Below are 26,371 nucleotides of genomic sequence, written 5' to 3' on the forward strand. Positions count from 1 at the left end.
GAGCGCTTTTCAGATGGAGAAGAAACGCGAAAACGCCTGTGTGTTCGAGATTTCGGCGCACGTTAGACACGCAAGGGGTCAAAATCAACTTGGAGCCCTCCACTACAGCACACGTCGTCACCTGTGTACCGTCGGCGCCTTAAACGTTACAATCAATCAATCAATCAATCAATCAATCAATCAATCAATCAATCAATCAATCAATCAATCAATCAATCAATCAATCAATCAATCAATCAATCAATCAATCAATCAATCAATCAATCAATCAATCAATCAATCAAGCAAGCAAGCAAGCAATTATTCCACTGCTTTAAATGCGAACGACATATAAAAATATTTTAATGCCAGCGTGTAGGTTTCAATTTCTAAGAGAGCCACAAGGTCGGAATGGCCATAGTAAGTTTTTACCAAGTGCTGATCAGTGTTAATTGAAACACCGTCTTCCCCAACGGAATCATTTTTTTGGAAAGAAGACTGCAAGCCCAATCTTCGCACGAAGCTATCGCGTGTACGGGGCTTTTTTTACTGCGTTATGGAATGCTGGCATGAGAATAAAGCAAGCGCGTGGTAGGTTTACAATTAGGGAAAAAAATTTAAAGCATCAGGCTTTAATGAGCACAAGTAAGAAAATAATTGTGTCCAAGCAGATATAGGAAAATATTTTCTGAGAGTTAATGTACAATCGTCAGTCAGGCGTCAACGTCATTGTATGCCATTTCTACATTTTTACTTCGCATATTTGTTACTCGTGAGACGTGACCAAAACAACCCGATCTGTACTTGTCAGCACGCAGGCCTCCGTTGTGCATCCTGAAAAGGGTAATCAGAGACCACTTGCTTTGAAAATTGTTGTTGTACGCGGCTGCTGACCTATGACGTCCAAGATTATTTATTATATAGTAACTTCTTCTCTGCGTGTTCTGCCGACGGGCCTTACCATACAACACCCTCGAGGGTTGCAGTTTTAGTTGGTGAACGAAAGCATACCCATCACAACTACGGACAAAATGCGGATGATACTCCTTGCCGCTACACTTGCTCCGTTGTTCATGACTGGTAAGTAAGAAAACACTGTTTTTAACGATTTTTTCACCCCTTCCCAGGTATACGTGCTAAAGTGTAACGCAAATCCCGAAACCTCAATGCCATTAAATTCGTAAAAAAACCGAGGAGTTTCCAGAAATGCGAAATAATCCGTGTTCCCGCGGAAACCAAATTCCGTTTATGTGCAAGAGGAGTCACGGTGTGGCTTTTATTTTTACAACATTTTGCAGTGTTGCCGGATCGTAGAATATGGCTGAAAACTACGCAAAAAATGTAGTAAAGCTTACAGTTCTGACGCCATGTTGAAACCGGCGCAAATGGTCTTCACACTCATTCTCAACGTCCCACAAGCACACATTTTCTGCTAATTTGTCACCATGAAATGCGTTACAAAAATTGTGAGCGCGTAGTCGCTATTTTGGTGAGACACGCTTTTTTAGACAATTTTACCATTCTTCTTCTGTACTATTCAGAAAGGCTTAGGTGCGCTTCGCCATTTTGAGCAGTAGTGTTACTTATTTCTCTGTAATAATATACGACAAAGCCCACAATTGTTTTCTGACTGTCAGCACCTGAGATTCGCAGTCTGAAATAAAAATCGAATTGTATGCATTCACAAAACCCGGTGCCCGTGATTTTATCATCGCATCCCAGCCGAAGGAAGTTGAGAAATGTATATAGCTTTCACTGTAAGGAAAATGTAATGTGAACTACATAATACGTTTTATTCTGGAGCGACACGAGTGAAGTCATTTTCATTACCACTCTAGAGCATCACGCGAATAGAGAAGGTCTTTGGTGCTCCACACACCGATTGAGTCAGCTCCATGCATAGCCCTAAAAGTTGGCATTCCCTCCACCATTACTTCTGGAACATAAAACAATTTGGGATGTAGGCTTAAGCGATCATTAAGTTGTCCCTTGTGCCCGTACCAGTATAGACTGGTGTGTTGGATTGTTGAATTCATGGAGCTTTCGTGATATTAAGCGGCAACCACATGGAGTGTTTTGCTCGCGTCTGGCGGCCGTCGGCTTCTCCTAGCGGCAACGTGAAACGTATGTTGAAGAGGACCAAATATAAAAAAGAAAGAGTCAATGAACTGTTAAGGCGTTTTTTTGCTAACAAATCAATCTAGCACGGGGGAGGTGTGGGGTAACTTGTGCTCTCCAACGTTTTTTGCGTCGTCGCCAGGAGACGCGAGAAGAACGCTCCATGTAGTCGTCACTTTACAAATCCTGTACGTTTTCTGACTTATGACCACATTTTCTATGCCAGTATGTATGAAGTATACAGCTAAAATAATTAGCGCTATGCAACGACACCCGAATATTTCTTTCGTGACTTTAAAACTTCACCTCTGAAGTTCATGACGACGTTCGGTAACGCCGTTTTTCTGAGGAATTCAATTTGCTAGCACGTGACTTCAGGCCCGCCATTACTCATTACACGAGAACAAGCGTACTTCAATGTGCTTTTAGTATTAGCAGCGCTAGCTCGCAAAAAGAGAAAAAAATTCTATCATGCAGACTACAGCTATTTACGCAGAACAACAGTCCACGAAAATGAAAACCTTTAAGCTTCGTTCCACGTGCTCCGCTATAGTCATAACCCTTCTAGAATCGGCTTAACTAATCGGCACAAATGCTCCTGGAAGACGTTTAACCAACAGAAAATAATTGTCCGATATCAAAGTGTCAAGTGGCATGTATTCCTTTGGAGCATAATGGACCAATCAAGTGGCAAAGTGTGAATTGCGTAAAACCAGCGTTAGATCTCTCCCCAGGCCATTTTTTCCTGCCTGAAAATTGTAAATCCCGTACTAAAATTTCGCCCTTGGCTGCATGTTAAAAGTTCCCCACTTTTTTCCGAACACTTGCTTCTTGTGGAGCATTGCTCCGCCAAGAGCCCACTGCCGCCCTCTTGCCACATACCTTTGCCGATGACCAGCCGTTCAATTTTTTGCTGAAGGCAGGCTAATCAACTTTTCTCGCAAAACAGCGGTTCAGTTTCTGCCGGCAGGCTGCCGTTCATCTTTTACCGGTGGATAACGCCTCAATCGTTCCCGGAAACTGTTTAGATGCTGCTGATGCACGCAGATTGCACAATGCTCAGGTATCTAACCGAGCAACTGTAGTGTGGCCGTTCAAGGTAGCTTGTATTCAGCCGTTCTTATTTCACAGTCTGTACCCCATCCCATATTTTAATAACCAGACGGGCAGCCCGCAAGAAACCAGGCGTCTAGGTAAACTTCCCAATGCTCAAACTCAGCACTTATTTGGGCTTCCTGGTGAGAAATTAGATTCGGTGTTCGTCGAAGACAGTGTTCGTGAAAAAAATTGATGAACATTTATTCTCTAACCGTTGGGAATCGTGCGAGGCTGCTTCCAATTTATGTGGTAACCATATTTGTCGCTACTGAAATGCCGTGAACTCGCGTAAAATTAACTCGAAGACACCATGATAATTTGCTCATTTTAGCAGAAGTTCATCTTCATTTTAGCAGAAGTTCATCTTAGCAGAAGCCCTCCTAAAAAAAGAATCAACAATACGCCCAGGTGCATGCAAATATCTTGCATCAAGACGGTGGATCAAGTAGGCTTACAATAAAGGAAAACACAAAAATGCATTTGAGTGCGCATTATGATAGAAGAATGTATTTAAGTGCTCTTGGCTGGGTTTATGCAGTCCAAGCGGTCACAGAGAGCATACAGTCGCTATCTCAAGCGACAGCTACGCAGAGACAGAGAGGGAACTCCTCACTTTCGCAGTGGTGAAGCGGTGGGACTCGTAATGTGAACCGACGCGAACTCACATGATCCCACAGAGAAACGGCATTGGTCAGGACAGCTGCTACGTTCGCGAACAGGAAGTCTCTGTCATCGCATTTTAAACTTTTTTATCATCCTAAATTTTCGGCTCTCCTCCAGAGCAGAGCAGCTACAAAACTCGTCCTCGCTCTTTTTTTTTTCTTTTTGGTTTGCCGCTGTCTCTGCGGGTTGGAGGGTTCGAGAAATGGCAGCTTTATCTGCGTGTGTTTCTCTCTCTCCCTCCCGTGCTCCGTCGCGCGGCTTCGCTTCGCGCTGCGGTTTTCTTTTACTTTCATTTCCCACTGGTCACGTGAATGCCTCGCCGCGCCCCGCCCACACTGTCATATTCGCTACACAGAATCGCCAACAGGAGTGGTCATCTGGAAAGTTGTTCGTCTTAACCGAAGAGTACGTGCAAGGCTCTTCGTCTTCAGCGGATTTTTTTTCATTGCCTGTATGAAAAACAAAACATACCTTTCGACATTGTTTGGTATAAGCGGGAATTAGTCTTAACCGAATTCGTCTAAACGGGAGTTTACTGCACTGCCATTTTCCACCAGGGAAACCATACCTGCCATGTTTACCGACAATAGAGTGCCGGCAGTACAGGTGAAAGAGCAACAAAGACGAGATCACTTCTGCATACTTCAGAGTAAAAAATTTCATCAAGCTAAGCAATGGACTTTGACGCTGTTTTTGAAAAATGTAAATCGTACATGCATCCTTGTTGCTGAAATATAGCACGTATTTTATGAGATTGTACACCTCTTCTAGAATGAATATTTAGCGTGACTTCTAAGATTGGTCTGAATTTTGAGTACATACAGGAAGTTTTAAACAATAGATAGAATGACGAAAGAAATAAAAGTCCATGCTGGTGTGACAAAAAATTCAGCCAGCGAAAAATAACAGTTTAAAGTAAATAACAATGGAGATTACTGCTTTAGGCAGAAAAGGTTTCAAAACATCAGCGAGACGTCACAGTTTTATAATATACGCTCTCGTAGTTTTAGAACAAAATATGCTTTTTCTCTGCACGGTTACTGATGCCGCCAAGGTTGCTTCACACAGCTGCTGTGTATCCCTCCCATTAAGTATCACTGTATAGATGTACAGCCAGTGTTCTCTAATCGAGCTACCGAACAATCCTCTATAAGTTGGCCCAGACACTGAGCATGACGTAGTCAGTAATTCAACAATTGCTAATATTGTGTATTGTTTGTACCACACAAACTTCTTGCAAACAAAAATATTTTAGGAACAAACAGAAGTAAGATATTTGGCCCTGACATGGAATAAAAATTTCTATGGTGATACATTATTAAGGAGAAGAAATATAACCTTATTGGTACCCCAGAAGAACAGGTCCTAAAATGTTCTTAATTGTTTTTTGTCCACAACAAATCTCTATAAACAAACTCCAGCAGGACTGATTATGCGATATTCTAAACGGTTTGACTTGATGATCGACGCACTGTAAAATAAATACTTTATTCGTAATTTTCAGGCTAGTGTGCTCACAGTGCCGGAAGTCAGTGTTTCAGTATTCAGACCTAACATTCATCCTGAATGGGAATAGCACTACGCTATACGAGCTCGCCAAATGCTTCTTCTCATTTGCGTGGGAATGGTGATAAACAGGAGGAGTTGACAAACTTCCATAGGGTAGTTCACACTGTTAACAAATGTACCTTGCGCACCCTCTTTTTTCTGTCTACATCCAAACAAAACAGCTCTGCATCTTTCCTAAAACGCCGGTAGTTCGTTTTTCTCAGCAAGCGCGGGCCGCTTCGTTTTTTTCCACCATTTGCATCCCCGGTGTGTGAAGTGACGACATGTGCTATGGCCCGGCGCAAGCCTATTCTAATGTCTCACGAAGCCGGAATGCACAAACCAAGCACAGAAGTATCCTGCAACTAAAAATGAGACAGGAAGTTTATGACCCATGATTCAGCAGGTATTTACGCCGGGGGGAAATTATTTCATATGCCCCCGCCAGTTACCTACCAGTTCAAAAAACTGAAAAAGAGAAATGCGAAATCTTGATTTTTTCTGTTGTGTCTTTAAATCAACAAGCTTCGTTATCCGATCAATACATAACGGAACTTCAAAGCGGGAAGCGATCTCCGGGCGTTATGAACCGCTGTTCGAAAAATATCGTGTCGTATTCGGGCTTGCGGAAAAATTGTTTGTTTCTACTTACAGTATTTTGTTTATTGTTACAAAAATTGTTGTGTTTAAATAAACTAATCTACTCATTTGCGCCGATTTATTTTACTATTTATTTATTTACTATTTACTTATTTACCTAAATATTTACTATTTATTTATTTACTATTATTTTACTATTTTATTATTTATTTTTTAAAATTGTGGGCCTAATACTGCGAACGTATGCGTTGGAAGGGCAATGTGGAGTACGTTGTTCTTGTGTCTTTCACTCGCGTTAAGTTTTTGTACTTCCGACTCAATACAAGAACCATCTTATTTTACGACCTCACGTGTCTCTATTATTAAAAGAAAACGTCAGAACATATTCAATTTGAGCGATTGCGCTTTTGAAAATACAATACGATCATCCAAAGATTGCTATCCATGCCAAATAGTTTCCTCCGGTAAACTCAGACCAAATGTTTTCTAGTACATACCACTATACAAAATATAGAACAGCAAACAGAATCTAACATGCCACAGAAAAAGAATTTCCACTCCGATTAAGAATACAGGACATTTCGTCGGACGCAATATGGTTTCATGAAAGTAGAGTGAGGTAGGTACTTGCTGCGTCTCATCGACAGGAAACCTACATAATCACTGAACACATTTTATAACAGCAGTTAAAACTTTTCTTCAACACAGAAGAGATGAGACGCGAATGTAGCGTCATTATCAGCAAAACTGTCAACTGCAGTTCAACATTTTTGATTTTATTCAAGTGAAGAGTGCGCCATAATCAGCACTCAAGAACCTTTTTTTTCTGCAGAGTTCACATAACAATCACATCTGTTTTGTATTGGGGTAATAAAGCGAACTTTTGTGAACTTAATTTAATGCTCTTTCTTCATTTCTACCCCATTATTGCATGTTATCTCTAGGAGGAGTGTCAGCTTAGTGATTTTCAGATAGGTTATCAAAAATTAGTAGAGTTCCATGCATCCGAGGAACGAAAAAGCGCGCATCACTATTGCCTCATACTTTGCAGGCCATGCGGGATTTTGGAGTAATGTACTTTTCTGCAAATCTAAATGCAATCCTAACCCGGTGAGTACACGATATAACTTACCTCTGCCATACATCCATTTAGAATTTGTGTGCCTGTGTCTGTGTTCCCGCACCTTTGTAACTTCACGCAAACTAGCATGTTGTGGCGAACGTGCGTGTTATCGATGCGAGCACGAAGATTTTGTCTATGTGGCAATATATGTTCAGCTCCCCTATTCGAGTAATTTAGAACCTATATGCTTCAATCATCAATTGATTGGAGAATAAAACTTATCTTCCCTTATACACTGGTCAAAAAATAGAAAGTCCCCTGTCTACGAGCCTCAGTTGAATCTTGGCTAACGATGGAGATTGCGGAAGGACTGCTGTGAGTTTTGTGGCGCATGCAAAAGCAAAGCAAGCAAAATTGAGCAGCTGCCCTATTTATAACGTCAAAGAAAACGAATAAACAGGATGCATCGTGCCCATTCCAAAAAATATCATTGCCTGAATTGGCACGATTCCGAAGTTCCAGAGTAAAAAAAATAAAGTAGGCACAATGCGACGGAGAGGCACCGAGAACTAAAAAAATGTTGCAGAGAGGGTGTTGACTTAAGAAGTCATAGCGACTGTCTTGTGATATGTTGAACAGTTTGTGCTCCTTCATTTTATGCACTTCACATATCCGCAACTTTTGAGAACAATGAGAGCTTTATGATGATTATCTGCCTGTATATTAGGGACCATAAATTACAAAAGCTCGCAGCAAATTCGCTCGTCTATCTCAGCAATGCACCGTTTCACATATTGGCGGCGCTCATTGGCTGACGAGCAATAGTAACAATTCCAGCACAGTAATAATTCACTTTGAAGTATGTATTTTCGCGCGCTCGTGTTTTTTCATGTTCCTAGGTCAGAAGAAGCTTCTTTGTAGACAGCATTTTTTTTAAAAAAAGACATCAAGGCAACGTTGGAGCCTCTGTTAAAGGGCCAACGGAGGACCTTTCCCCACAACTGACGCGAGGAAAAATTGGGCAAGCTGTTTTGGGCTGCGACCAACTGCAGTCAAAAACAAAAGAATTATGTCTTTGCTACTCCTTCCTTTCGTACAAAGGTGGATAAATAATTCAGTGCGTTAGTTCGTCCCCCTCGCTCAACCTCCGCATTGATTCGCTGAGAAGTATTCAATTGACAAATTTTCAGTTTAAGTGAAATCACCCGCCAATCTTGCTTACATTCATAAAACGCGACAATTATGTATGTTACGAAATTCAAGGTTTCATGGTTTTTTTATCGCTTCTAAACACCATCATCTGGCATAAAACACCTCCATCATATGCAGCCTACACGAGATCCCCTTCAACGACCGGGTACCCAATCGGCCCGATATCCTCTTCAAGGAGAAAGGCTATTCTCAAACCATTGCGCAAAACACGGCACAAACACTCTACCAAATCTTCTCCATTCTCCTGACCTCGACAACGTCACCTACATCTATATTGACGTTCTGAAGTCAGACACCCTGCCTCCTCAATGTGGAGCAGCCATTGCAGCTACATTCCGTAAACCCGGCACATGGTTTTTTCTGACACTATTCATCTCATTTCTGACTCATACCGCGTTGGAGAGGTACTTAACCATAATTGATTCACTCGTGTTCTAGCCGATTCAGAAATCCTGATCCCTTCTCTACAGCTTTAAAGATGGCATAGCCACTCAATATGTCGTCAGGATGCGTCTTCCCTGCCTACGATTTTCGTTATCTTCTCAAGTTACCAAGCGCTTTTAGCTGTGGACGCCATAGATGTATTCCATAAAATATCCCCTTAGTAATCTTCTCCTAAACATTTTCAGTAGCCTGTGGAGAGAAATATGCCTTTTGATGCGCTTTTTATTCAGCTATCAAATAGCGTCTCTTCGCTTTCCCAAAGTAATATCATCGTTCTTTACCGTTACAGACAAGTATACACACCACGTGTTGTCTTTTTCTCCTCCCATTTAATTTATATAACAACATCCTCCTGGCTCCATCCCTGCTCCCTGTATTCTCCATTGTACAATTTGTTTGTGTGAACCGCCTCGGTTTTTAAGTGCCATTAAATGCACACTGGAGGTCTAAGTCGAGTGACCTTGTTTCTGGGTGCTTCCCAGTGGGAGGTCTTTCCTGCTGTCTCGAAACATTTGCCGTGCTCATCTCCTTCTTATTGACTTCTACATATTCTCCTCCACCCTCCTATCCAGCACCCCCTTTAGGTCTCTGCTACCCGTAGTCAATCACCTTTGCAATGGAACCATCATTTTCAATTGCAGCAATTTCCACACCTTTACCCTACTCCGCACGCAATCGCTTCAGGTAACGTGACTGCGTTATATAGTCACCAACAACCTACGAAGGCTCTTGGAGCGTGAGGCGCTGTGACTACACAACGCCCTCTAATATTTGCGCTTAATATATAACTTTCACTTTCACAGCTGTGACTCCAACTACTTTTCGCGTTTTACCAGTTCCTCCAAAAATTCAGCACACTAGCTTTTTATTCACAACCGCTTATCTCCAATATGCGATTCGTTCGGCTATGCACAACAAATGCACTTACCGAGATGACAAAGGCACATATTGTCGCCTATAATACCGCGTCATCGGCATAAACGGCCATATTCGTGTGTTTGAAGTACTGTACGAACTTGCCCACTCGCTTCTTTTCTCCCTTATGGAGACAAGGCTCTTGCTGCCAGGTCTTCCCCAACGGCTGGCTGCTCTGTTGCCGATAACATGCACCCGGACATCAGCGTTGAGCGGTCGGCTCAAGACGCTCTTAACAGGTAACAGTTTTAACTGCACCTCTGCTTACACAATATTTTATACTTTGAGGGCCAACATGGCAAGGGGAGCCCGAGTTGTGATCGGTCCCACCCTTACCATAGAATGTGCGGGCTTGGAGCATAACTCCTGTAATCCCGATGTTTTGCGCAGCGGACCATCGCAACCGCAATTTCCTCTACAACTGTTTACCTCCCTTTTACAACACAGTCGACACGAACGAGGATTTCATCGCTGCTTATAGTCAATTCCTCCTGTAAAGGGACGACCGATTTTTTGGGATATATTTTCTTTATCCCAGGTCAAACGGCATGACGTAAAACAGCTTAAGCCGAAATGGTTTCGCTGATAGCGCCCTAGAACTCTTGAAATCGCAATATCTCGATCTACCAGCCATGTGTGTGTCCCCAAAAAGGATTCTGGCGATTATGACAGGAATCCGTGCTACAATATACTTTTAACTGCGTGTGAGATTAAAACAGGTGTTTAAAAACTTTTCCTCATCTAAAACAACCATATTTCGCGAACCTTTCCTTCTCTTCATGTGGTTTTAGAATCACGCGTTGAAAGCGATGGGATTGTTCGGACACGTAAGGCACTGTCAGGTTTAGCCACCACATGACGCCACCGCTTTGACTTAATAAATTGTACTTCAAATTTTAATATATTTCCGCCTGTTTATATAAAAATTCTTTCTGTTACGCTAGAACATGAAATGCTGGCTTTCGTATGACCTGGAGGGCCATCCTTGCACAAAAATTGGTTGTGTGTCACTTTACTCCCTTCAGCCAATATAATTCTTCCTCCTTTAATACACTGTGCTGCACACTCAGCGGAGACGTGTCCGTAGTATGGATATGTGGCAGCGCTGGCCTTCGCACTAATAATCGCACCCACTCTCCGGTCCAGAAAATCACGTTTCGGCCCACCTGTGATGCTGGCAGTAACCCCACCATTTGTCAAATTAGATGAAATAAGACTACCAATTTTATCGAAATAAAAAGATACATAGCGGTAATACTTAAAGAGGTCCGATATTGTGGCACTGCTAAAGAGACCTCTTAACATTGAATGTAGGAATAAGTGAATACAGTAGTTGTACAACCTTTTAAAACAGCCACATTTGTTCGAGCAAGAAATGAAATCAGAATAAATAGCCATATAATGGCAATCTATGAAATTCTTTCGGGCAGTGTAATTCTTATTCAGTGCCATTATTGTGTCACAACACATAACCAAAAAAGAAGGCTGCTGAAAAAAGGGACAGAATATTATTCGCCCTAATGCAGATTCAATCAGAAATGCACGTTGTTTAAGTTGCTTAAACAAGACCTTGCTTAAACAAGAGTACAGTTGCTTAAACAAGCGGACAGCCTTTTCTCCGGAGGTCAAAAGTGTCTCTAAACTGAATCGCTGCAGGTCACCACGTTCTCCCATACCTCTTCGGTGAGCTGGGGGATTGAAGAGTGGGAGGTTGGGGTTTTTCTTGCATTCTAATCTGATGTGATGAAGAGTGCCCGTTTGTAAACAGACAAGAGATTGCGTTGGCAACATACGATGGCGCCAGACTATAATAGGGTAGGCATCGCCTCATGGAATTTAGAATGCGAAACGCATCACCAGCTTGCCAATGGGAGAGTGAGTGGTACGCTTGCGGTGCCCACATGTCGTAAGGTGGGGCCGCGAGATTAACTGGCATTACCCGACCGCGCCTGAATTCGAGAGCAGGTTGTGCCTGGTTGCCAAGGCAACCGATGTTTCAAATTGCCGAAGTAATGGTGCTTTCGGCGGCGTTAAAAGCTAAGAACCGTGGCAGAGGACGTCTTGCCAACGCTGCCGCTTTCCACTACGCGTCGCCCTGAGATTAACCAGTCACGTGACTAAAGCGAGGGATCGGCGTAGAAAGAAAAGGCTTGGTTTGCCGGTCGGGAGTGATGCGTTTGGCATAGAAAAAAACTAGAGAAAGCGATGGGGAAGGTACTGCTGTGCAGTCGGCGAAATAGGGAGTCTTCTTGTTTTGAGAGTTTATGATGTGGAAGAGGGAAGTGCTGTCGTTTGGACAGGCAATATTGCGTAATAGCTTGAAAAGTAACTAGAGGGACGGAATGTGAGGTATCCTCAGAATCCTAGACGTACATGGCGCAAGCTTGTTGGTAAGCAAATTTATTGCCTGTCAGAGGAATGGCCGGGAGTCCAGATGAGGGCACTTTCCGGAAGGGTTGATGCCACGACAGGAGTTTCAAAGTTGAGCGGGCCACCCTCCCGGCTAGGAACCTTTTGCAGGCTGCTTGAGAATCTGTGATGATGACGGGGTTCTTCTTAATTAAGAATGAGGGATAATGCCATGACGAACTCAGCAACCCATGCTGACGATGTCTCGATTGTAGCAGAAGTTACGTGGGTGGTCTTGGTGGTGACTACGGTTACTTGATGCTGTACGTCGGGGTACGTGCTAGAACCCACATAGGAGACGTATGCACGCTTTCGATAGGTGGTTTTGTGCGCTGGGTTTAGCACTTTTTAGCGGCCGGGATGTAGGCCAGGGTGCATATTTTTGGCATGAGTCAAACCCGGACACCACTGCTGCAGTAATCAGGGAGGGGTTGACAAGCAGTGGACTAATATAGGACGTGAAGCCTTTTCAGGAGGGCTAGGCCTAATGGTGTTTGTGCGAGCCGGAGACGTTGACTAGATAAATAGTCTTCAATAAGTTCTTACACCATGTTGTGGAGGTCCAGCCGTAAAAGACTGGCCGTGTAGGCGGTCATGGGAGTAATGACTTGTTTTATTGCTTTGCGTATAAACTGGTCAACAATGGAGTCCGAGTCACTTTTGTGGAGGACAATGTAAGGTGTGACGTACGTGACACATGAGATAAAGAGACCTTGGACCAGTCGGGCCACCTCTTTTTCCTTCGTGCCACAGCGGCGGTTATAAACGAGTCAGAGCATGTGGGGGACTTGGTTAATAGCCGTGTAAAGTATAGATACCCTCATAAAAATGGACGTTGAGTTTTAATAGACCCCCTATTGTGTTTCTATAGAGCCAATAAAAAGTCAATTAAAACTCATCGTTTATAGACTGTGCTCGTTAAAAAGTCAACAAACTTTGTATTGCAGAACCTCAACCAACATTTTATTGCTCTCAATATATTGAGTTTTAATACACTTCATATTGCGTTTTTATAGAGTGAACCAAATCTCCCATCTCAAAAACTGCGGCCAACATAAAATCGATGAACTTTTTATTGCAAAAATGCAACATGAATTTTATTGCCTTCACTATATTGAGTTTTAACAAACTTTGTACTGCCTTTCTATAAAGTCGTTTAAACTCCGAATGTGTGGACTGTGGTCATTAGACAGGCAATAAACTTTTTATAATGAACACGCAGCAAGAATCTTATTACCTTCATTATGTCGAGTTGCAATAGACTCTGTATTGCGTTTCTATAGCCCACCCACGGAGGTCTGGTAGCTTATCGGTGCATATATGTAGGGTGCTATAGCGCCGCCTGCCCCGCCTCATCAAGCGAGATCGCGCGTGGACGTCCCATCACTTCGTCTTGGGAGCACTAGGTAGCGGTGGCGCCTGGGATGGCGGACATCACCGCCGGAGAGTTCGAGCCCCTGCAAAGCTCCTATGTTAAAACTTGCCAGAAAACCTAACTCACAGGCAACAGGATATTACGACTATACTCAATAAGAATTTTATAGAAAGGTAATAGAGATAAACTTAATAAAAACTCATCAGACATTCTGTTCAGACCTAGCTCATATGCAACAGGTTTTGATGACTGGGCACAATAAGAATTTTATAGAAATTTAATTCAGATAAATTTAATAGAAACCCGCCAGAAACTGTATACAAAGCTGACTCAAACGCAACAGGTTGATACGACCATACTCAATAATAATTCTAAAAAAGCGAATCTAGGCAAATTTAATAAAAACTCATCAAAAATTCTATTCAAACTTTATTTACACGCAACACGATGTTACGACTATACTCAATAGGAATTTTATAAAACATTAATTGCCATAAATTTATAAAAATCCGTCAGAAACTGTATTCAAACCTGATTTCCACGCAACAGGCTGTTGCGACTGTACTCAGTAAGAATTGCATAGAAAGCCTATTGAATATATTTTATAAAAACCCCATAAGAAACTCACAAGAAACTAGATTCAGAACCGATAAGGCCTACTGACTTGGCTCTATAGACTTTTAATTGAAACGCGGTGGCCAATTTGTAATGGAAACTCAATAGAAATATTCTATAGAATGTTGACAAAATGTTTATAGGGTTCTTTTGAGCAATATCTATAACAAGTTTATTAAATCTCGGTAAAGATTTTTATGAGGGTAAAGTTTCGTTGTTGCGTGTATTGCGGTTGATGGTGAGGCCCAACTTCCTAAGTGAGGGGCTGAGCCGCATAGTATGGCCATCTAGGTCCATACAGACTGGTTCTTTCTGTAGAGCAGGTGGATGTTTACGGATAAGGACGAGTTCGCATCTTTCGAGAGAGAGAGAGAGCTCTTTAATGTGGGCTGGAGAGGTAAGCTCTGCTAGCGGCAGTGCTTGCTGCGCCAGATGGGGGTGATTATAATGCAGTGAAGTGAATGTGAGAGATCGTGAAGGACACAATTAGAGAAAACAAAAGTGAAAAAATGGCACGCAATGGAATGCAAGAAAAAAGCTCCAAAAAAGATAAAGTAAACAAAATAGAGCGAATGCAGCCCAGGAAGCGCAGAGCACCTAACAACGAAAAGGAGTCAAAGCGTACATGACGGCGAAAAAGCGTACAGACGTAGCCATCTGCACAATGCAAGAATTACAAAGATTTGTCTAGTTCAGAATCTCGCAAAAAACGCAGAAGAATTTTTGTCCTTAGAGATGAGTCATTGTCGTTGGCCCAGGTTCCAAGAAAATGACACAACTGAAGGCTTGCTCGACGTCGTACACGTGACAGGCAGCTCGCCGCTGTTACTCGCACAGCGGAAAATAGCGGGAATTTACACAACAAGTGCTCGTTAGTATTGCGCACAGTGCACGTAGGACACAGTGGTGAATCCTCCCACCCTATTTTGAACTTCAAGCTTCGGGTGTAAGCCATGTTGAGACGCAAACGATGCAGTACACCTTCAGACGCTTTGGTTAGGTCGAGTGGAACACGGAATTTACTGAGAGGGTCAATTCCATGCAGAACTGGGTGGGTATCCGCTGCGAGGGTGCTGACATTTCCACATTTTCGCACTCCAACTCGTTCGATAGATAGGGTCACAACCATCCTCCCGAGAGAAAGGAAGCTGTGTCGTGTTACGCAGAGAGTGGCCAGCGATGGCGGCTGCATCAGATGTAATATTTCCTTTTATTCCCGAATGACCAGGCACTCAATGAAGCACGATGTTATGTCCCGCGCGCACTACCGCTGTGTGGATTGCGCTCATTTCACGCACATGCTGACTGGAGTGGTTGGACAGTGTGCGAGTCTAAAAAGATCACCTATCGCCGAGCATGATGTGCACCAATGAAATGAAGGGCAGCCGTTACAATCTTTGGGGAGAGCAATAAAGACCCAAGGAGGAGACATAGTTGTGAACGATGTCGGTGGCCTGTTGAAGGTAGTCTTGGTTATTTCCCATGGAGTAGGTGTCTGTCCATATGGTGATGTCGTCTGCATGAAGTCTGTGATGTATGTGAGGGATGGCGTCAAGTTTCTGGGGCAGATACAGGTGAGCCATAGTGAAAAAAAGTAGAGAAAAAACGAAACATTGAGGTGTGCCCTGCTCCTCCAAAGTAAGGGGGGGGGGTATTTACGTCTCCTGCACGAATAATAGCTTGCCGACGAGTAAGAAAATCTGCGATGTATGAGTAAGTGCGGTGGCCGCAGCCTGATTGATTGACATTGTGCGAGCGTGGAGCCCGCGGCACGGCTTTTAAAATATGATTGCCGAGCACGTGGCTCGTGAACTCTACATCGCGGCTTGTGGCATGAGTTGGAGTTACAAGGCGGGGGGTTTCGATGCCGCGAGCTTATTCAGAAGCTGTGCGAAGTTGCTAAAACATTTTCCCAAATCGCATGGATAGCGCCGTCCTGACATACCTCTTCCTGCACCTCAACTGCACCTTCTGTAGATATTCTCTGACCCTTCCGCATGGTACACAGCTTTTTTTATCTGAAACCTTCATGCCCTATCTTCCAAGCCAACACACTGCAGGACCCGCGCGTTTGCGTCTCATAAGCCACGACCGATCAACCGAGCCGACACGGTGGCTCTTAGCGATGGAGACTGGACTTGGGGCTTCACCTGGCTTGACAGTTTTTTTATTTTATGAATTAACTTCAAGAACGCCACTCAATAATTCTATCAATTGTGCATAGTGATGAGCCTGGTTTATCTCACAGTAATTCATACGCAGTATTGTCCTGTCCTTTGCGGTTCGCCTCCCCCGTTTTCTTTCTTCTTTGTAATGGAAATGCACTGTACCGCGTAAAATAGGCAGGCGGTTTTCTAGGCAACGCAGAGCATTACACCTTGTTCAGCTTGAACGCAAAATCTGCTCGTTGCTTCAGTTAAGGCGCGTTGCAAAAATACAGTGCTCCCATTTCTTCTTCATTACAGCAAATTAGCAGATCGCCATTATTAAAGACTTCACCTAGAAAAAAGGGCTTCCAGATTCTCAAACCTGTTAAAAACACATCCTCCAGGCTTTAGTTATTCCACTGTTTCGAAGACACCCCTCTTCAACTGTGTGACTGCAGCATTAGCTCGTCTCAAAAACAATGTTCTCTGGTACTGGCCGGAAACCCAGTAAACAACACAATGGCATTGAAGAGTGGCTGGCTATTGCGGCTAGCCTCCGGAAAAAATCGGACCTGGCGTGCCATATACTCGGTGTTCTCACAGGCTACCTCAAAGAGGCGACTGACTCGCCAGCAATATCCGCGTAGAATAAACTTGCATACATGCATCTATCCATCCATCCATCCATCCATCCATCCATCCATCCATCCATCCATCCATCCATCCATCCATCCATCCATCCATCCATCCATCCATCCATCCATCCATCCATCCATCCATCCATCCATCCATCCATCCATCCATCCATCCATCCATCCATCCATCCATCCATCCATCCATCCATGCATATGTCTGTCTATCTACGTACGTCTCCGTGCATCCCTCCATTTAACCATGTCTCCATTTGTCCGTCCATCCGTCCGCCCATCCCTCCTCCCTCCACATGTTTTCATGTCTATTCATCTACCCTTCCAGCCATCTATAGATCCACCTACCGACTGAGATCTCGAGACCTATTTTGACTACATAGAAGTTTTGCCGAAAAAAGTCCGTGATCCGCCTCAGCGCACAGTTCGGTATTTTTACTACACTTTACACTCAAGCGAAATGATAATTTTACTCCAGGATAATATTTTGTTCCACGCATTCTTCACACTGCAAATTTATTGCTTTAAATAACCGAAAAGTCTTATAGTGGTGTAAGAAAGCTGAGTAGTCCTGAATTAAAACGCGGTTTTCCGCGGTAACATACCGTAGTTGTGCACAATGCATGTCTAACACCGCATTTATCCGCCTCACGTGTTGAGGGATACTGGTTACGAGAAAAATAACGGCATATTAAAGTAGGGCAGCGGCACCTAGTTTTGCGAAATAAATGCCGCATTCTTATGTATTGAAATGTAGGTTTGAAGAAATCTCGTCAAGTCGGGTAAAATATTCATAACAACGATTCCGTATGGAAGCCGAAAAACCTTTTACCTTTTTTAAAAAAGCTTTGGTCGGCTATCATCAGTTTCTTCAACTATGAATTCTTATGTATTTTCTGTCGGTTGGTTGTGAACCCTCCCCGCAATCTATTTCCCTCCATTTCTCAGGAACAACCACTACAGCACTGTGCGTTCAGCTGTGGCTGGAAATTAGGAAAGTATTACGACGGGAGTGCTTGTTGGGTGAGTAACATTATTTTCTAGGCTATTTTTTTTATACTCAGCAAAATGGCATTTCCGTCGTAAGTCGAAGGACGGTATCTGAGTAGCTGCATTCGGAATGTTCTCTGCGGTGTTCGTTTCTAAATGGCTTGTTGTTCTACCGTGTTCTAGAACGTTTTCAAGCGGTCGCATCGATTAGATGGGAATGCGGTCAGCGACATTGATATTGGATTACTTTCGCATAACAGTACGTGGGTTCAATATAGCGACTCCGTAGTCTCTTTTGTACAATAGCTATAGCAACAGCACTTTTTAAACATGCTTTACGAATTGTGCGACCATACCCCAGTCAAATTACCACACAATTACTGTCTATTGCGTAGCCCCGGTTATGATTTTGCGGTGGTACTTTTCTTAGAATAAATTATAATTTTGGGTAGTCATCAGAAGTTTCTGAGCAGGGCTCTTACAGGTAAATTCGCTGTCAAGTTTTTCTTAATCGATTATGAGGTTTAAGGCGATGACGCTGGCGATGAGGCGCGCCGTAGTGGAGGGTTCAGGAATAATTTTCACAACCTGGGGATCTTTAACGTGCGCCCAGATCTCGAACATATAGGTGGTTTCGCTTTTCGCCTCCATCAGCAAAGCTTCAATATTTCATAGACCACAGCGACAGTGACTTAAGCCGGCGCATGATCCGGCGTGGGTGCTACGGTTGACGCTGTCGGCAGGTGGCACCGCTAAACAGTGAGGTGAAGTTTCGCTCTTGATTTCATATATGTATATAGTGTGGCTGGTGTGATAAGTGGACCGCACAGCCAGTTTCTCTGAGCAGGCACTTCGCTAGAGTGCAGGCATTTTGAGCAGCGCTTGTCGTTCCAGCTAGACTACGTAGGCGAGGGAGATGATTCCTCTCGCTCTCTTTTGCCCCTCAATGAGCTGACAGTGGCAATTGCAACACTACTACTGGGTCGCGCGCTTGGTCCGGCCATGGTTGATGTGGCCGACAAAATTTTACAAACACGGTACCTGTGAACTGTTCGCAGCCCATATTACCCATTTTTAGGAGCAGCAGGAATAAACTTTATTTGAAAGAAGCATTGGTTCCCAGGGCCGCAGGGGTAAGGCATCTTTACAGATCAGAAGCCCCTAGACTATCTCCGGAAATCCCGCCCACTTGACAGCTCAAGGCAGTCGGGGGGTCTCATCTGCCTACCATACCCTCCCACAGCTCAGGTGTTTGGGTGGAAACGGCAGTATAGTAATGGAAAAGGCGCATTCCTGAATCATAAAGAGGGGGGGGATTTTCAGGTAGAGGGGTTGGAGGTGAGCCGGAGAGCCTAGTTCAGCGTTCCGTTGGTGGACGTCTTGATTTGAATGCGCGGTACGTCGGTGCCTCTTACTTTGCGGGCTTGTCATGGGGCGATGTTAGCGTACGTAGTGCGATCCTGTTGTGCGAAAGATGTCTTTGTATGACGTGGGATAGATGGGCCGTCTTGCGGTGCTAACGTAGATAAAAAAATTACGGGTATACCGAGAATCATAGGTTGAAAGGACGAAGGTTACAAGTGTTAAACCTTCCCACTGGCATTTCAAACAAAATCAAGCAATGAAACGCGCCAAAACCCCTACACAGCAGATATATAGAAACGCTTTCTCAGAGCCCAGACAAATCTGTCGATAGCACAGAAAACTCAGAACGCCTCTATTCGATACAACAAAAAATTGGGAACATTGTTTTCGCAATAAGTGTTTGCGACGCTGCAGAGGCCTCTTGTACTCAGTTTTGCCCAGCGGTTGATAGGTCAAGGCTGCGCTAGGTGACGATGGTCAAATTGTAGTCGAGAAAGTAAACCAGTTACACTGCACCTATTGAAAAAAGCTGGATAGACAAGCCTGTGTTCATGGTTTTTCTGTTTGTGAGGTTGCAGTTATACCGTGGAAAGAGATACTTTCTTGCGAAACACGAGTACCGCTGATAATGACAGTTCCAGAAAAAAGAGCGCGATTTACCCGCCAAAGCTATTCGTGTGTAACAAGGTGCTCAGTCGGGGAGGGATACCATCTGGGAGTCGTTAATAGGTACCAGAGTCTCGACACCTAGCTTTTAAGGGCAGAGCACTTTATGGGATCGCCTTGTCGTCTTAGCTCGCTAACGGCCGATGCGACTGCCGGAATCAGGCGTCGCAGCGAGATAACTGACCCAAGTAAACCCTTCTGTACCGGGGTCAGGGAATCACGCTGAGGCTTCGAACACCACGTGGTATAAATAGTCATAACCGTTCAAACCTCGCGATCCGCGGGCGCTTGTAATACATCTGCCTGTTATTTAGCCTAATGTAAACTGCACGTACATTTCAGTCAAATTCTGTACATGTAACCGGCAGCCCCCGCGTTTATTTATTTAGGGAGGCTCGCTGTGTTGGTTTTTACGATATTAAGCGAAAAAAGCGGCCACGCAAGAAAGAAATGGCGCGTTCCAAATGCCGCAGAAAAGCCCCCGCCTCGCAAGAAAAAAATTACCGGTTCGAAATGACGCAAAACAGCTCGAGCATACAAAATTAGGACAAGCACAAAAATAACTGAACTCCTGCTGGTGCAGTTTCAGGTAGGGGGTGCGGGAGCACTGAGAAGGCGGCAAATGTGAAATGCAGCAGTGAGCGGATAACGGCGCGGCAGCCCATAATGGCGAATCACTGCTTTGCACTTCCGACAGCTTTCACACTGTGGGGAACGGCCTTATATTTTTATTTTTACCACCATGCCACAAAGGCAGGTTTGGGCAGAATTGAAACGGCGTCCTTGTGACCAGTGAAACAACAAACAAAATAGATTTACATTGGACTAAAGAGCTTGTTGATTGCTTATTTTTCTGCATTTTTACCTGAAGTTCATGCCTACGTTTGGCGATGTCTCTTATATTTCAGATTCTAGGAAGAATAGGCAATCACTACCGATGGAAAGGCAATTGCAAAAATGGGATTTGTGTTCGATCCACTAACGGGTATAGGGGCTCAAAAGCGGAGACACGTTGCGGCCCCATAACCACCACGCAAGTCAGCGTGGTGACAACGCCAACGACCGCAAATGGTAACAGCGAACGTTTTGACCCTCTTGCGACATCCTTGAAATATTACTGGGAAGAATTACAGGCGAAAGGAAAGCAAAGCACCCATTTTGTCGAGCTCTAGCGCAATCAACTTTTGTATACATAGTCTTCGTTATTTTGTGCATGACGGAGTGGCAGCCACTGGTAATTGTTTGAGTACCCTCCTGTTGCATTTGGCGATGGTAGGTCCTTGCAAGGGTTGATACCAACCTAACGCCAGTGCCATCGATGTGATGTTGTCTAACTTCTCGGGTCGCTGTAATGGACATTTAGGATACCCATCAGGACTTCTGAAATGGATCGAACATTCTCACTGCTCTCTCAGCATTTATTTAGCGGAAAAACTTGCGTGAGAACAACGCAACGAAAAATTATACCTAATTTAAATCACAGAGATTCGCCAAACAAATCAACTGCCTAGTGTTTCCATCATATTAAAGTTGGCGCCAGTCAGTCACTGGTCTGCTACAGCAGCGTTGCGTTTGGCGAAAGGACAACTATCCAGTTCCACCCTGTTTCGCTATTAGGTTCGGAGCACTTTAGGACCGCACAATGTCCATCCGCGTCCGTGCGCATAGCATTTGCAATCGCAAAAATCACCCAGGCACCGGCAGGGTTCTAGCCAGTGTCGGGTAGACCAGGCAGAGTTACTGTAAGTCGTCTTACCCATTGGGCTACGCCCGTGAGTTAGTACCCGAGAATCAAACGGCTTACTCCCTCGCTTCTAACTGTGCGGAGTACTTCAGGACCTCCAAATGTTCGTCCGCGTCCATCAGTGCCCACACCACCATCAAGCAAAAATCAAGCGAAATTCGATTTCAGCCGTGAGTTGCAGTCTCATTTAGGGAATAATAAAGGTGCAACTCCCGGCTGACATCGAATGACGGTCGGGGCGCAAATCGGATGTCATTCGGGGCGCAACTTAGATGTCATTTCGAATCCCCGTACTCCGAACCCTCGCCATCATACACGGAGTCGAGATGCTGCCACGTTTTTCTGTTGAATCAGTCGTGGTACCCAGAATTTCGGTGTTTTTTGGCTGCTGCGAACCTCCGACTACACCTTCGTTTATAAAGCGTGTTATATTTGGAATCTCTTTTGTAGATGTTAAATTCGTTCTTCAATAGAGCTAAGGCGGGCTGCTGAGTGCGACCACTTATCGTTAAAAGGCTAACATGCTAACACGAACATTGCCATTTGCAGTGTGGACTCCAAGTGAGCGGTAAGAAAAAAAAAAGCAGTTTATAGAAAAAGCTGAAAGAAAATCTCTAATGCCGGATGAACGCTTTCTAATCCTACACCCTAGTTCTGAAAATTGCAGCGTGGGTAGCACGCTCCTTGCGCAAAGAGGCACAGTAACGACCACATTTTTCTCCGGGTTATATACGAACCGATACCGTGATACCGGTCGAAGGTGCCCCCTCATCGTCCTAATTTCGATTATTCTTTTCACCCAAAATGTTACCTAGATAACCACAAGTGTGAAGGACTGCCTCCAGTATGCTATTCCGCGATTCCCTCAAGGGTGCACTACTAGTGGCGTCGAGTTGAAATAAGCTGGTGTTTGCAATAAATGATGCACACAAGTTTTTCCAGGGAGCAAAAGCCGCTTTAGTGCATGACAAACCCGATCAAGTATACCATGCATCACACTGAAACAGAAACTGTTGAGCCGACTTTAGTCACCAATGTATAACGTGAGTGCTCGACTGGAATTCTTTTGTTTTGACTCGGTTTCTTTGTGTTTCTCGTTGCTATAACAGAACGGTATAAAGCTTCCCCAAGTTCCTCTAGCTCAGGCTTATTTTGCTTTGAATTTGTGTAAGCTTTTACTGAATCCCTTAGGAGAAGTGTACAGCAAATATAACGCGCACATGACGTATCTTTCGATTACATTAAATGGTGTGGAGTAAGGATGGTGGGGGGCTTGAGATAAAAGACCAGAGCTACGCTTTAGTAGCGGCGGAACATTTCCATTTCAGATGTAATGGTATTGGTTAGTGCCCAATTGGTGGTCGGTTCCCGTATAGCCAAGCGAGTTCACCCAAAATTATTGATTTGGTTTCTTAGAATATGGTGTGTGGGTGACAAGAATTCTAATACGAAGTGCGCCTCCGAAATCGATCATTTGTAGCTTACATGTGCCCAATGTTCGAGGCGTATTTTAATCATGGATTTATGCCCGCGGTCGACGTTCAACTATACCACGGCCGGATTCTAGATTTAGGTAAGCGGAGCCATTCACGAAGCGTACAGGACGGTTTTGGATATAGATTTCACTGTTAGGTATTCCAAGGTGGCAAGGCCCCTTCATGTCAAAACGGTGCCAATGTTTCGTCAATCAAAATGGTTGAGGTTCGACCGTAACTTAGTGTTGTTGCAGTTGCACTCACGTTAGGCAAGGCTACTAACATTACAGTAAAAGCTCGTTAATTAGAATTGAGTTAATTCGAACTTCTGGTTAACTCAAACTCACGCCATGGTCCCGGCACAGCCCTGTATATTTTAATGGGCGAAAACTCCCGATAATTTGAACAAGTCGGTATTCAGAACGGTCAATTCGAACTGGCATCCCCTGGTTTCCACCGTTCATCGCACAATAAGTCGTCCTAGAGTGACTACAATATGTTGTAGATCTAAACAAATCTAAATTTTGTAGAGATGCAAAACAACGAAACCGAAAAACAAGAGGGGGGCGTGCGCTACACTCCTGAAAAAGCTTAATTCGCTTCTACAGAGGGCGCCACGCCACCGGTACTAGTGGTCCGACGCAAGCCAATATAATTTGTGCAATATTATTTACGAAATCACCTCCACAAACGTGTAGTAGCGCCTAATTCGCAATAACGATTCTACAGGTGGCTTCTTTGTGTTCTTCCTGCGCAGAGGGGCGCGCTTTTCCCTTAATCCTAGCGCCCGCCCGCTAATTCGAACTGCGCTTAATTCGAACAATTTTATGGTCCCAATCGAGTTAGAATTACCGAGCGTTTACTGTATTATTAAGGCCGAATACGATAAAAGGCTGGTGACGCTACCAGGGGTGCCACGTTTCCCATTTAGTCAGTGACGCAAGATAATCAGGTGTTAGGCGATGCGAATAACGGACATGCTTTTATACATCATCCTTCTACGCGAAACAACCTAATGTATCACCACATTGCCCCTTATCACGCAACAGCATTTTTCTAGCGTTACTCCTTTACGCTGGTAGTTACACCTGCATTCATATTTGGCCGACAATGACGGCTGTTTTTGTAAGAGGGAACTTAAAGAAGATGTGGGTTTCAATATTGGTATATCGGTAATGTAACTGAGTCATAAGTTAATAATAAAATTTGAAACATCTGTCTTGACTTGCGAATAAAGGTGATTTATTGGTGGGCTAATTTATCTTATAATTTAAATATTTCAGATGTTTCGCGAGGCTTGGTTTTTTTTTTTTGAGGTATGGACCGCTTTCGTGAGATCTTTTTATTGCGACGCTTAGCGCGCCAGGTTACTTTGAAATTTCGGTCGACGATCCCACATGATGCGAATATTAACTTCACACATGGGTTCCTAGCGGCCGATGTAAGCTGGGAGATTAAGCGGCAACGCGGAGTGCGGTGAGATACCTCGGATGCCTCCACCACAGTGAACAAACCGGAACGGCAAGTCGGCACGGCTATGTCCCAAGGTTTCACCTGTGCCACGCATGCCGCAACTTGCCACACCGAAGTGTCCACATCGTCTCCACGGTGGTGCTAGTAAAGTTTTTATGTTAGCTATGTCAGAAAAAGCTTCACACCAATCAAGCGGAAATCACGTTTTCTAGTCCACTAGTGCGACAACACTAAAACACACAAATCGAATCACCCAAAATAAAAAGAGTAGGCAACGTAAATTTGTTTTCTAACGACGTGTTTTTACTAGGTGTGAAGTTAAATTCACGCAATTTCTTCTAATGTAATAAAGTGTCATTTTTTTCGCAGTCATTCCTGGAACTAAATCCAACGCTTCTGAAACGGACGCTCAAGCAGACAAGCCATATGCAAGCCTTCCTGTCCAACCTGCCTCAGGCATGAATAATGACAGTGCAAACATGCAGTCGACCCCACCCACCACTTCATCTTCAATAACTACTGTTCAAGAGGTTACATCCACGGCAGAGAACCAGACAGGGAGGAATGACGATCTCCAGAAGTCGTCGGATGACAAATCATCGCCGACAGCTCCGGTTGAAACCGCAACTAGCACCACTGAAGCCCACAATAACACTGATGCAGCCACCCCAGTGGTTTCTGCCAACAAAACATTGTCGGGAAATCCAGCAGAAAGTCCTACACCTAAAAAGGATGGTACAGGGGCTAATGCAAGCATCGAGAGTATTTCCACCACCGGCACTTCCTCCACAACTGAAGTTCAAACTGAGGGTGCTCCTTCAGAAGAAACCACCGAAATATATACTATTGGGACAAGGACATACCCCCCAAGACCTAAGTGGTTGGTTGACCGTTTCAAAAGCACCACGACACAGATAACTGCTGGGGCAACTAGCAGCACCAAGGGGCCATCGACAACCGAAGCACCTTCAGGCCATGACCGCCACACAGTATCAAGCAAAGATACGGAAACATCTGAGACGACACAGAAAACAGAGGCCACGTCTAGGGCGACAAATGAAACTGTAATGGAGATGAGCAGTTATAGTGCCACAAGCACAACACCAGCAATTTCTTCTGCGTCAAACAGGACATGCTAAGTGCAGAGAATGATAAATTGTCGGTTAGCAGTGCGCAATTATGGAGTTTTTGTTCAAGTCGAACATAACCACGGAAATCTCGGATCACAAAAGCCAAAATATCTCAAAAGAACCTCACGGGCAAAGTGCATGGCATGGACAGTGCGTGTTAGAATTGGTGAAATAAATACAAACGTGGCTTGTATTGGGATAGAGCAAAATACTGACCAATCGTCTCTTTAAAAAGGTATTTCCTCAAGTGGAAGAAACAAAGTCAAGAAGCAATGAATTTAAAGCACCATCAAGCAACACAAAGCAGGCAATTTAAGCTGTAAATCCCAAAGAACAGTTAGTGACCACAAAAGGTTCCTCCTAGAAGTCTTACGCAGGGCAAGACGTTATTGAAGCGCCCACAAATTAAGCTAAAGCCTACTTGTGTTTCTAATTCCTGAAATTATACTCGCCTACACCTTCCGTGGCGAATTTGATTTGCACATTTTATTTTCAAAATGTTCTAGAAGACTTCGCATTGTGTTGGAAAAAAAATTCGAGGCAATAACAAAATTTTAGCAAAAAATACTCTTCATACAGTCACGTGATGGCATGATGCAACCATGCACAAACTTGTCTCTTTTTGTAAATATGTAACAGCTAAACATAAATAAATGCTTTACGAATACAAATAAATAAAACGTTTTAAAGCAAGA

The 26,371-nt window shown here is 43.9% G+C and overlaps 1 protein-coding gene across 1 annotated transcript; it reads left to right on the plus strand.

Annotated features, from left to right (window-relative positions):
* Positions 1-893: 893 nt before the first annotated feature.
* LOC144146833 (uncharacterized) lies at positions 894-26,371 on the plus strand. The gene is made up of 5 exons (XM_077678760.1): positions 894-1,059; positions 7,058-7,116; positions 17,782-17,856; positions 20,763-20,925; positions 24,916-26,371. Exons 1-5 carry the CDS (start codon positions 1,011-1,013, stop codon positions 25,683-25,685), a joined length of 1,116 nt encoding a protein of 371 aa, XP_077534886.1. The 5' UTR covers positions 894-1,010; the 3' UTR covers positions 25,686-26,371.

The sequence above is a fragment of the Haemaphysalis longicornis genome, unplaced genomic scaffold (genome assembly GCF_048455015.1).
Source record: "Haemaphysalis longicornis isolate Haplotype H1 unplaced genomic scaffold, Haemaphysalis longicornis Haplotype H1 scaffold_7, whole genome shotgun sequence".
Taxonomy (NCBI): domain Eukaryota; kingdom Metazoa; phylum Arthropoda; class Arachnida; order Ixodida; family Ixodidae; genus Haemaphysalis; species Haemaphysalis longicornis.